This window comes from Rhinoderma darwinii, chromosome 10 (assembly GCF_050947455.1).
Source record: "Rhinoderma darwinii isolate aRhiDar2 chromosome 10, aRhiDar2.hap1, whole genome shotgun sequence".
In the NCBI taxonomy this organism is placed as follows: Eukaryota; Metazoa; Chordata; class Amphibia; order Anura; family Rhinodermatidae; genus Rhinoderma; species Rhinoderma darwinii.
Window position 1 is genome coordinate 102,748,681 of NC_134696.1, and position 13,499 is coordinate 102,762,179.

At 39.1% G+C, this 13,499-nt stretch overlaps 1 protein-coding gene across 1 annotated transcript in view; it reads right to left on the minus strand.

Annotated features, from left to right (window-relative positions):
- LOC142662707 (IgGFc-binding protein-like) overlaps positions 1-13,499 on the minus strand; it is a 44,014-nt gene that overhangs the window by 9,242 nt on the left and 21,273 nt on the right. Inside the window, exons 19-30 of the mRNA XM_075840922.1 lie at positions 12,877-13,018; positions 12,079-12,407; positions 11,258-11,828; positions 9,097-9,695; positions 8,114-8,678; positions 7,378-7,958; positions 6,699-7,269; positions 5,509-5,708; positions 5,219-5,360; positions 4,548-4,876; positions 2,985-3,555; positions 1,174-1,772 (exon numbers count right to left, since the gene is read on the minus strand). Coding sequence (XP_075697037.1) covers positions 1,174-1,772; positions 2,985-3,555; positions 4,548-4,876; positions 5,219-5,360; positions 5,509-5,708; positions 6,699-7,269; positions 7,378-7,958; positions 8,114-8,678; positions 9,097-9,695; positions 11,258-11,828; positions 12,079-12,407; positions 12,877-13,018 — 5,199 coding nt within the window. The remainder of the gene's footprint in view (positions 1-1,173; positions 1,773-2,984; positions 3,556-4,547; positions 4,877-5,218; positions 5,361-5,508; positions 5,709-6,698; positions 7,270-7,377; positions 7,959-8,113; positions 8,679-9,096; positions 9,696-11,257; positions 11,829-12,078; positions 12,408-12,876; positions 13,019-13,499) is intronic.

Here is a 13,499-nt window from a genome sequence, read left to right on the forward strand (position 1 = left end):
ATATCTATCTATCATCTATCTATCATCTATCTATCTATCTATCTATCTATCTATCTATCTATCTATCTATCTATCTATCTATCTATCTATCTATCTATCTATCTCATATCTATCTATCTATCTCATATCTATCTATCTATCTATCTATCTATCTATCTATCTATCTATCTATCATCTATCTATCTATCTATCTATCTATCTATCTATCTATCTATCTATCTATCTATCTATCTATCTATCTCATATCTATCTATCTCATATCTATCTATCTATCTATCTATCTCATATCTATCTATCTATCTATCTATCTATCTATCTCATATCTATCTATCTATCTATCTATCTCATATCTATCTATCTATCTCATATCTATCTATCTATCTATCTCATATCTATCTATCTATCTATCTATCTATCTATCTATCTATCTATCTCATATCTATCTATCTATCTATCTATCTATCTATCTATCTATCTATCTATCTATCTATCTATCTATCTATCTATCTCATATTTATCTATCTATCTATCTATCTATCTATCTATCTATCTCATATCTATCTATCTATCTATCTATCTATCTATCCCATATCTATCTATCTATCTATCTCATATCTATCTATCTATCTATCTATCTATCTATCTATCTATCTATCTATCTATCTATCTATCTATCTATCCCATATCTATCTATCTATCTATCTCATATCTATCTATCTATCTATCTATCTATCTATCTATCTATCTATCTATCTATCTATCTATCTATCTATCTATCTATCTATCTATTATCTATCTCATATCTATCTATCTATCTATCTATCTATCTATCTATCATCTATTTATCTAATATTTTAAATACTTCTAAAGGTTTACTTCTGTGTTAGTTGTGGTGTATTAGGGGGGGGGTTTCAACAATTAGAACAACTTGGCTGTATTCTTTCAGAAACAGCGTCACATCTGTACATGAATTGTGTTTAGTATTGCAACGCAGTCCCATTGAAGAGAATGGGACTGAGCTACAATACCACAAACAACCTGTGGAAAGTTGTGGCACTGTTTTTGGATGAAAGCAGCCATGTTTATCTAATCCTATAAAACCCCTTTTATTATGTTAATCTCTATGATTATGTGTTTTCTTTACATGTATAATTACAATAATGGAATCCTCACCTTGATCTGTTGCGGGTGATCTTTACTCATGGTTACCGTTTTGTTGTAGACCTCCAGTGTTACGTCTTTTGTGAAGGACACTGCGTTGTTCCCTCGGTGATCGTTCTCGACGTTGATTGTGAATTGGACCAGGGACGAGTCATTGGATGTTACCTTCACCAGCTGATAAATGCAGCTACCCATGTATGGAAATCTTCTACCGTCAAATGTCTGATAATGGGGGTCCCCAGAAGCCGTACAAGTGGAGAACTCAGTAGGATAACAGCCGCGTTCCCCGTTGACCACCATGCACGACTCACTGTCTTTACAGCTGGTTTCCTGACAATTCACAATTCCCAGGATCGGGTCACATTTGCATACTTCGCTGCATTTCTCATTGGACCAGGACTGATTAGGCTCGTAATATCTTCCATTGTGTTGACATCCGCAGCTTGAGATGGAAACACATTGGTTTCCACTTAGGACCATGTTTTTGTTGCATTCGCATGTTTCCACGCAGGGCTTTGTGCATTTTGCGGGAGCATTTCTGTCAGAACAACTGGCCGGACAAGCATTTCCACAGGCGTTATAATGGCTGTTCTTATCCTCACACAACTTAACTGAAATAATTAAAAGTACGTTTCATTAATGCAAGAACAATACTGCACAGAAAATTAAAGGAACACTCCAAGAAAAACAGTTTTATGCTTGGTGCAGGGTATGGGGGAAGGGGCATGAAACTGTGATTTAAAGAACATCAAAGAGAGAATTATTGTGTCATGCCCCGCCCCTTCAGGCCCTGTACTAGATATAACACAGTGTATCATTTCGTCATAACTTACTTAAGTTGTAGGTTTAAAAAAATAAATAATTATAAAGCAAATTCCCTGGGTATTGTCTGTATACAGGGTGTGTGTGATTTATGGCGGCTGCAATTGATGGAGTTTAATTGTCACAGGAATTTCAATAGACTATTACAGTCTCAAGGAAGTGATGGATTGCAGCCCCTCCCCCAGAGACCAGGGGAGGTGCATAAAGAGCTTATATGTGTGATCTGTGTATAATGTTACTATCCTGCCCTATCCGAGGCTTCAGAAGTACATTAAAGCTGTAATTAAATAATAATTATCTAATGAAAATGAGATGGTTCCGCTGCCCCGGCCTTCTTATTATAATCAGATGACTCAATTGACCCTGCCCTCTATGATAATGAGATGACTCTGCTAACCACATTCTTTGATAATAATAAGATGACTATATTGACCCTGCCCTCTATGATAATGAGATGACTCTGCTGATCCAGTCTTCTAATGAAAATGAGATGACTGTGCTGACCACACTCTCTGATAATAATGAGATGACTTTATTGACCCTGCCCTCTATGATATTGAGATGACTCTGCTGAACCAGTCCTCTAATGAAAATGGGATGACTCTGGTGACCACACTATCTGATAATAATGAGATTACTTTATTGACCCTGCCCTCTATGATATTGAGATGACTCTGCTGAACCAGTCCTCTAATGATAATCAGATGACTCTGCTGACTTTGTCTCAGTCTACACAGCAAAGCTGAAAAGTGAACGGTAGAAAACAAGAAATGTAAGCCTATTATTTGTGCTTCAGTGGAAACTGTTATATTTTAGTATTTTCTTTTACATCTCTAGTGACAAAAAAAGCTCACATTTAAAAAAATATGTTTATGATAAAAATCTTAATATCTAATTTTCTTAACATACATTCATTTTAAACTGAAAAATGGCCAGAATGAAAGTAGAATATTATCTCCTGGGTAAATATGGAGGACTGTAAAGAAAAATCAAGTACTTACAACAGCTCAAAGGTGTTCTCCAGTCATAAATCTGTATTCCTTGGCTCAGACAAGTACTGGCATATGTCTCTAGTGTTTGACAAAGAATATTTCTAGCTCCGTTATTCATACAGGAATCAAAAAGACAAGCATCAAAGAACTTATTTGGACTGACTCTGGAGATACATTCTCGGAAAGGTCCATCTTTCTTAAACATGATGCCACAATTATCATCTCCCCCATAAAGTTTCTTCTTGCTTTCTTCACAGGTTGGACATTGGCCTTGACAAGAGTCGAAGCAGAATGGATCTCGATCGTAGACTTTCCATGAAGCTGCCCAGTCTTCGGTGGCATTGACTAGGGTTCCATTAGGAGATTGTTGATCATCATTTGGATCTTGGTTGAAGTTTCCACAGAGACCAGACAAGGCATTGTAATAGCTACTGGGAACGGATACTGTGGCGTGCCAATTCCAGTCGAAAGTTGCCGTCACACCAGATTCAGTCTCAATAACAGCTATCAATCCACTGCGACTAACATTCAGTTTCCCTCCAGATAGACTGACAGGCAAGTTTGTTAGCTCCTCATCCACCTGTTTAAAGAAGTACAAGTTCAGTGAACAATAATGATGGAGCATGATCACCTAATATTCAAGTTTTGAGCTTTGGTCATTACGAGGTCATAGTCTCCATGAATGAAATTCTGCCTGGAACTGTTCTTTAATATCCTCTATGTTGCTCTCCAGTTGTCGAGAACCTAAAACTTCCAGCATGTGAATGCCAGGGCACGCTAGAAGTTGTAGTTTCCCAATTACGTGGGAGCCACAGATTGAAAACTACTCCTCTACAGTTTCCTGAACAGACAACCGGTTATCTTCTGGTCTTGGTACTCCAACCCCATGGCACAATAATTTGTCATCCTAAGAATTTAACTTATAGGGCAATTTACAGTATAGGGCGGTTGAGGTCTTAGACAATGTGGAGTAATGAGCAGGATAGGAAGTATTTATATTTTTGGCCAAATTCATATAAGGTGATATATTTCACCCCCTAATGCTTTACTTACATATGGATACTAATCACATGTATGTATAAATACTCTGCATTGAACTGCTTCTTAGAGGGTATGAACACTTTTGCACCTATTTCACTTACAAACGAAGCAACTTTGTAAATATTCTTAGTTACACCTCTTCTACCATTTTATGTACACAGCTCCTATACAGATCTACGTGTCTCTATAGTTACAGACTAAAAAAAAACAGTGTGTCGTCAAACTCAAAATTCATCTGTCCCCATTTTTAGTGTTTGTAGGTTATCAAGAAGAGTAGGTACTGGAAGTGGAGTAATATCTGGCTACAGGATCAGACCACACAGTGTATATATGTATAGACACATAGGTCTGCATAAGAGCTGTAGACACAAAGCGGTAAGACTGTTTCAGTTATTAATGGGTAGACTTTTTTTGTATTTTTTGGGCTCGGACTGAACACAGAAGACCTGGTTTATAGTTATAATTTTGACTTTTTCTTATGCTTTGTAGTCATAGAGTCATTTAAGAAGTAACTATTTGTTTAAAACTTACTCTGATTTTAGGGAATTCTCCCACTTGAGAACTAACTTTAATGCCATAAATCGTGATTTCCATCCTCCTGACGAACGATGCTGCTTGGCTTCCTCTATTATAATTTTTTATGGTGACCTCGAATGGCTCCAGGGTGTCATTGTTACCAGAATATTTAGAAAGGACGTAGCTGCAGGTGCCTTGGAAGCTGAAGTCTTTCTCATCAAAGGTGTGAAAATGAGGATCTCCCCATGCCCAGCACAGGCCGGTATAATTCGGTACACACACCGCTTTGTCATCTTGAACTTTACAGGTCTCCTTCAAACGGCATGTCTTAAATTTGCAAGGGTCTGGAATGATACAAAAAGGGGGTAAGAACATGAGATCTTTTTGGTTATTCAATGGAATCCATCCCACTTTACTATAGAAACAGGAAAAGGCCCCTTTGATAGTATGAATTGATGGGACTGAGCTGCAATACCAGACATAGCCACTACCAAATGTACGGTGTTGTGCCTGGTGAACAGTGGCGCTCCCTGAAATATTGTGGCCCCTTCAGTCAGTTGATTGGCAAGGCTGCCGGGAGTTGGACCCCTCAGATCTGATAAAGATAGTTCACCCCTTCAATGAAATGAATTTTTCAGAAAGTTATTATAGAGTCTATACAGTCACTAGGACCTTACTGTGCTCACCTGTGCTGACACAGGACCTCACACCATCCAGAAGTTGACATTTCTCGTCTTTGGCACAAGTCCAGTTATGACAGGTAAGTCCCAACTTGGGATCACAAGTACATTCCTGAGTGCAATCCTCATTCCGCAAACTTTCATTTGCCTATAAAATAATAATATAACATAATATACTAATACATATATTTGCTAAAACTCCACACAACTATATTGTATAAAGTACATCATATCATTGTATCTTTCTAACTCACCAACCATATCCTTGAATTTAATATTATAAGTTCGTATCTTACCTTCAGATACCTCCCATTATGTAAACATCCGCAATGGTCTATTGTCACACAGCTGTTCCCATCAAATACATGACCGGGGTCACACTCACATCCCTCATAACATCTGTTGGTGCAAGCGTTTGGAGCTAGGAGACCATAGCAGGTGAAGTCACAGGTCCGGGTACATAGAGAGTAGCTACTTTTGGCTGGGCACGTAAATGCTGAGAGAAGAAGAGAATATTATGAGGTTGGAGAAGAAGCGTCACATCACGAAGACTAAATGCTGAGAGGAGAAGAGAATATTATGAGGTTGGAGAAGAAGCGTCACATCACGAAGACTAAATGCTGGAGGAACATTTATCCTTTTGGTGTCTCGATCATCTCTAAAACCCATTTTCATATGATTTATTAGGGAATTCTGAGTCGATAGAAGGGGGTCTTCTGTTAGGAACCCTCATCTCTTGTCCAGAGTGGAGAGTTACTTCAATGAGTCTCTCTCGCTCTAGAGGACTATGTGGGGAAGTAAAAGTTCATCCAACAATAAGTAAGATAATGGTGAAACTTGGCCACCTAAGATGTAGGTTTTAAGCTTGTGTAGTGTATTGGAGATTTCAATAACATGAGAATTTCTACCTGTGATGGTTCCTCAGCTGTTAGGAAACTACAACTCCTAGAATGACCATGTGCGCTTATGGGAAATTGAACACTTGCTACTGTATTTCCCTGGGGGTCCGAGCAGGAGGACACTTTGTGATCAACTTATTGTTAAGTCACCCTTCTAACAAGTAGGGATTGTCCAAAGCGGAGAACCCTTTAAATTCACATCGTTACCTTTGAGAATATTCCTTAAAAGTAGGTAGCATGAATATATATTATATAGTCTTTTGGACTATGGCAGTCGAGGGTGATTGATTTTATATGAATGTATGACCTATGGACCAGTCACACAGATGTAGACAAGAGAGAAACTTAAGCTCCTGGTCCGCAGAAAAAATTCTTGACACACGTTTCACCACCTACATCAAGATGTCATCTGACAAAGGTGGCAAAATGCGTGTAGGGGTGCCGAAGGATTTACACCGTATATTACCCTGACATGTCTACATAAGAAAGTTGCTTTTCTTATTCATTTTACTCCACTATTTATTGTATTAGAGCAAGTCCTGTGCCCTATTAATTGAGCTGCCAGAGAAACATGGAACATAACTTACAGCAACCAGCAACATCTCTCCAAGATTGAACTTTGGCTCCTTTCTCTTGGCATAGTGCTGTGTAGGCTTGTAGACTGGCACAAAAGGCTTCCTGACCACCACGTCCGGCACAAACATCAAATACACAGCTCTTTACATATGTATCTGGAGAAACCAGGGCATGGCAGTCCTTAAAGGGACCTTGAGGGTCTGCAATAATTCCACAGTTGTTTGGAGAATTAGCTTTGGTGGTTGCAGCTTCACCACAAGTAGGACATTGACTACCAGAACATCCTCTACAATTCGATCCATCTCTAGCCGCTGTCCAGGACTGAGCAAATAATGTCGAATCAGTGACAAGAGTCCCATTAGGAAGACGGTAGTCATCTCTGGAGTCCTTATTGTAATTTCCACAGAGGCCTTGAGTGAGCCCGGCATATGAGCTGGGTACCCAGACTGAAACATAGTATTGCTGGTCGAATAACACCTTAAAGCCGTATATGGTCTGAATTATCACATTATTTCCTTCTTGGTTTATCCAGCATTCTTGTTTTGGTGACCTACAAGGAATATTATACTTCTCTCCATTTACCTAAAATATAGAGGAAAAAAATTGTATTGTAAGTTTACATAATTGACGAACCATGATGAAGAGTTGGTCATGTTACAAGAGTATTAATCTAAAAACTTTATTACTAACCTCAATGCTCCAGGTTCTGTCTCTTCCCAAATGTATGATGTGGTTTCCTACGGTCACCATTACGGATTTGGTGACGGCTACATTTCCATATGGTTCATTTTCCACTTTAACGTCAAAGAGGACTTGACTGGTATTAACTCTGACAAGGGTGTAGAGACAGGTGCCCTGCATATCATAGTAGTGGTTATCGAAGGTGATATAGTGGGGATCTCCCCAAGCAATGCATTGGCCAAACTCTTTAGCATGACAACCTAGAACACCATCCACCACTTTGCATTCGTCATTGGCGCCACAGGTATGGTCCTGGCAGGTGGTGATGCCATTGTTTCCACATGTACATTTCTTGTGGCACAGATTGTCAGTGAAGAATTCTTGACCCAACTTATAATACAGATCTTCAAAGACACAGCCGCACTCTGCAATAGGCACGCAGTCTTCTCCACTCCGTACAAAGCCATCGTCACAGTAGCACCCTTCAGTGAAGGATTTAATACAGCTTGGTGGAGGTATAAGACCTACACAAGTGACGGGACATCCATCTCCAAGGAGTTTGTAGTGACTATTCGGGGAACATGTGAGTTCTGTAAAGATAAAAGAGGACTCATAAATACAGCATATCCTTTTTTGTAGGCAGAATATATGGGGGAATCAAGGCTTATGTTACATTTAAGGAGAGTTCTCAAAGTTGAACCCATGGATGATCTACTGTTGGGTATTCTACATGAAAGAAACTTACCACAGAAAGATGGCGTCCTCCATTCCTCGATCGAAGAACCATTCTTTTGACATTCAGAAACATAAGATGCAATGCCGGCACAGACAAAGGATTGCCGCCCCTTGTATGCACACGCATCAAATACGCAATCATCAAAGAAAGGCGTTGGATCAATAACATCGTAGCACTGGCTGAATGGCCCATCAGGTTTGATAAGAAGTCCACAATACTGGTCTCCCTTGTAAACATCCTTTTCAGCCTCATTGCACTTGGGACAATCTAGACAAATATCTTCACATCCTTCTACGACTCCCACCTTCCAGTGCTTTCCAAATTCTTCAGGATTTTTGGCCTTTACTCCGTTTTGTAAGGTGAAATCATCATTAGGGTCTCCATTGTTGTTTCCACACAAACCGTTGACAACTCCTTTGTAAGTATTTGGCAGATTTACAGTAACATAGCTCCATCCATCGAAACTTAGAGTCAGGCCAAAATCTGTCTTGGCCACTATATTGAATCCCGAAATGTAGGCGATGAGCTTCGTAGACTCAAAATAATAAGGCAAGTTCACAAAACGTTCATTAACCTATTGAAAATATATTCAAAGGTTAGATACATGTCACTCATAACATATCCTATAACTATAATATTGAATAACAACCTTCACAAGTCCATTTTGAAAAGCTCCGATCATTTCACTATTCCCTTTCACTAATGGTTCCTGTTGCTTTACTTGATGTTAAGTCCAAAATGTAAAAAAAAAATAAAATCAAGGCCATTGGAAATTCAGGACCTTAATGGCTACCAGTTCATTGGACATTCCGAGCTATTGGTCAAATACAGTGTCAACTACCCATTCCAACCAATGGTTCCTCACCATACACAATGGTCCTATGAAGTGTTACATAGGGTGCCACTATCAGACCAAAGTAGTTGCTTTTTGATTTTAGGATGAACAACTCAACATTTTGTCCCATAATGTCAATAAAATAGATATATTTTACCTTGATCTTTTGTGGGTGGTCTTTACTCATGGTTATAGTTTTGTTGTAGACCTCGAATATCACATGTTTGGTGAAGGACACGGCTTTGTTACCACGGTGGTCATTCTGAACCTTGATAGTGAATTGGGTCAGCGATGGGTCCTTTGATGTTACACCAACCAGTTGGTAGATACATGTACCCATAAAGTCTATTTTCTTTTTGTCAAACATGGTGTAGTGAGGATCTCCCGAGGCTGTGCACGTGGAGTACTTGTCGGGATAACAGCCTCGTATCCCGTTAACAATTTGGCACGTCTCGCTGTCTTTGCATCTGGTTGACTGGCAGACCACCTGGGCCAGGTCTGGATCACATTTACATTGCACGTTGCATTTCTCATTGTACCAGGTCTGGTGGGGATCATAATATCTGCCGTTTTGTTGACATCCGCATTTTGTGATGGGAACACATTTGTCACCACTGAGGACCATCTTGTTTTTGCATTCACAAGTTTCTATACAAGGTTTGGTGCATTTTGCTGGAGCATCTCGGTTGGTACAACTGGCTGGACAAGCATTTCCACAGGCGTTATAGTGACTGTTCGGATCTTCACATGTTTTGGCTAAAATGAACAAACAATGGAGGAATTATTATGGGCTAAAAACAAATCTGACAATTTATTACTTGATTCCCATGACTTCAAGCCCTTCCATATACCCGGCCCTGAAAAGCTTAAAGGAGGTTTTTAACGTCTTCTCAGATTGAGGCCACCTCGAATATAACCAGCTGATTACCATGGGTCTGGCTACTAAAATACCCAGTGAACCACTCTTATCCCCGGGATTACAGCGCATGGATGGTTCTGCTGAGACCCCCCCCCCCCCTCTATGACGTCCATATGCCCTAATACAATACATCAAATGGACACCAATTGCCCTATCCGCAACAACTATTATTAACCCCTTCCCGCCGCAGCCATTTTTCATATTTTCACTTTAGTTTTTTCCTCCCCACCTTCCAAAAGCCGTAACTTTTTTATTTTTCCATCAATAATGCCCTATGAGGGCTTGTTTTTTGCAGGACGAGTTGTAGATTTTCTTATTGTACCATATAATGTAGTGAAAAACTGTAAAAACATTTGTGGGGTGGAATAGGAAAAAAACTGTGATTCCTCAATCCTTTGGGTGTTTTTTTTTTTTTTTACAGAGTTAACCGTGCGGTAAAAACGGTGCATTATTCTGTGCATAAATATGATTATAGTAATACCATATTTATTTAGTTTTTTATATGTTTTACTACTTTTACAATGGAAAAACGGATTGTTAAAAATAATATTTGAATTTTGTTGCCACATTCTGAGAGCCATAACTTTTTTTATTTTTCTGCCAATTTAGCGGTACGAGGGCTACTTTTTTGCGGGACGAGCTGTTGTTTCTATTCATAACATTTTGGGGGTACATTAAACTTTTTGTTCACTTATTTCATTTTTTTGTGGAAGATGAAGTGACCACAAAACAGCAATTCTGACGTTTTAATTTATTTAATTTTTTTATGGCGGTCACTGTGCGGACTAAATAATGAACGAATTGCAATGGTTCAGACTTTTACGGATGCATCGATACCCGTTATGTTAATTTTTATTTTTTTACATTGTACTTGAGGTAAAATGGGAAAAGATGAGTTTTTTTGAACTTTTTTTTTAAAAAAAAACAACGTAACTTTACTGTTTTTTACTTGTCCCCCTAGTGGACTTGAACCAGCGATCGCTGGATCGCTTGCATGATATATGCAATACTAATGTATTGCAGTATATCGTGACAGTCTCCCATGAAGGGCTTCATAGAAGTACAAACATGGCAGACCTGGGGGCCTTCATCAGGCCCAGAGGCTGCCATGCCAACTAATGGCACCCCCAGATCTCGCCGCGGGGGGCGTTGGAACATTGCAGCAGGTCGCCCCCCTGTTTTTGTCATTTAATGGGTTAAAACGAGCGGGATCGCGCTCGTTACCCGGAAGTGTCGGCTGTAACAAACAGCTGACATACTTGTTCTATGGAGCCGGCTCAGCCCGTGAGCCCGCTCCTAATGCCGACACCCGATGTGTGCCATATATATACGGCGGATGTCGGGAAGGGGTTAATATATACAAACTTATCTACAGATATTCCCTTAAATAAGTTCTTACGGCAGGCAGAAGGTGTTCTCCAGTCATAAATCTGTATTCCTTGACTCATACAAGTGCTGGCATATGACTCCAGGGCTTGACAAAGAATGACTTGAGCTCCATCATTCAGACAGACATCGTAGAGACAACCATCAAAGAACTTATTTGGACTGACTTTGGAGATACATTCTCGGAAAGGTCCATCTTTTTTGAACATGATGCCACACTTATCATCTCCCCCATAAAGTTTCTTCTTGCTTTCTTCACAGATTGGACATTGGCCAGGACAAGAGTCGAAGCAGAATGGATCTCGATCGTAGACTTTCCATGATCCTGCCCAGTCTACAGTAGAGTCGACTCTGGTTCCATTGGGGGATTGTTGATCATCTGTTGGATCTTGGTTGAAGTTTCCACAGAGACCAGACACAGCATTGTAATAGCTACTGGGAACGGATACTGTGGCGTGCCAATTCCAGTCGAAAGTTGCCGTTACACCAGATTCAGTCTCAACAATTGCCGTCATGCCACTGCGACTCACCTTGATTTTCCCTTTAGCTAGACTTGCGGGCAAATTTGTTTGCTCATTATCAACCTGCGTAAAAAATGAAACAATAATTAAACAATAAACCATATAAAAATCTCTTTTATTTTTCTAATGCCAGATTTGAAAAAATGTTTGCCCTCTATGTGTAACTTATAGGAATCATCCCGATTGGAAAACCTTTTTTGTGATGAGCTGTGGTGGATCTGGACTGTGATAATTGTGTTTTCCTTCGTTGATGTTGACCTTCTGAAGGATTTTTAAAGGGGGATTTTCAAGTGCATTGATTTACACAACTTACTCGTATTTTAGGGAACTCTCCAACATTAGCGCTGATTGTAGTGCCATAAATATTGATCTCCATCTTCTTGACGAATGAGCCGTCTTCAGTACCTCTGTTATCATTCTTTATTACGATCTGGAACGGTTCCAGGGTAGAGTCGTTACCAGCGTACTGTGATAGTATGTAACTGCAGGTGCCTTGGAAGCTGAATTCTGTTCCATCCAAGGTGTGGAAATGAGGATCCCCCCATGCCCAGCATAGACCAGTGTAGTCTGGTACACACACTGCCTTCCCATCTTGAACTTGGCAGGTCTCCTTCAAACGACACGCTTTGTTCTTACAAGGGTCTAAAAGTTTTTATGAAACAGATTTAGAGCATGTGAGATGTTAAAAAAGACTAATAAACTAACAAAACTTGCAAGGTCAATCAGCTGCTTCTAAAGCCAGAAGGATATTGTTGTGCATTAAAAGAGGAATAAACTCACAAGACAGGGACGTAATCTTACCACTATATCCACCACTGTCCTATTCTGAAGGACCCTACCGGGGCAACATAGGACAAGCATAGGATAATGGGGGAGATTAATCAAGTGTGTCCCTTTAAGAATATAATATGTTTTGTGCAGCTCGATAACTCTTTCTTATGCCACCTCATGGCTGGGTTACTTTCCCACCAATACTTAGACTCAAAAATGGCAAATGTCTCATGGCACACAAAAAATGGATGATTTTAATGACTCAGAGTCCCTGATATTTGTACTTTAACACTTATAAATATATTTTAGGATTTTTATTTAACCAACTTGTTAAACTTACCTTTCTTGACACAAGTCCTTACACCATCCAGAACATCACAACTCTCATCCCCAGCACAGCCCAAAGTACGACATCTCATTCCAACTCCCGGGTTACAAGTACATTCCTGACTGCAGTCACCACTTATCACACTTTCATTGGCCTGTAAAAGAAAAGAAAGAAAAACGTGTATCTATGTCATATCTATCTATCTATCTATCTATCTATCTATCTATCTATCTATCTATCTATCTATCTATCTATATATCTATCTCATATCTATCTATCTATCTATCTATCTATCTATCTATCTATCTCATATCTATCTATCTATCTATCTATCTATCTATCTATCTATCTATCTATCTATCTATCTCATATCTATCTATCTATCTCATATCTATCTATCTATCTATCTATCTATCTATCTATCTATCTATCTATCTATCTATCTATCTATCTATCTATCTATCTATCTATCTATCTATCTCATATCTATCTATCTATCTATCTATCTATCTATCTATCTATCTATCTATCTATCTATCTATCTATCATCTATCTATCTATCACATATCTATCTATCTATCTATCTATCTATCTATCTATCTATCTATCTATCTATCTATCTATCTATCTATCTA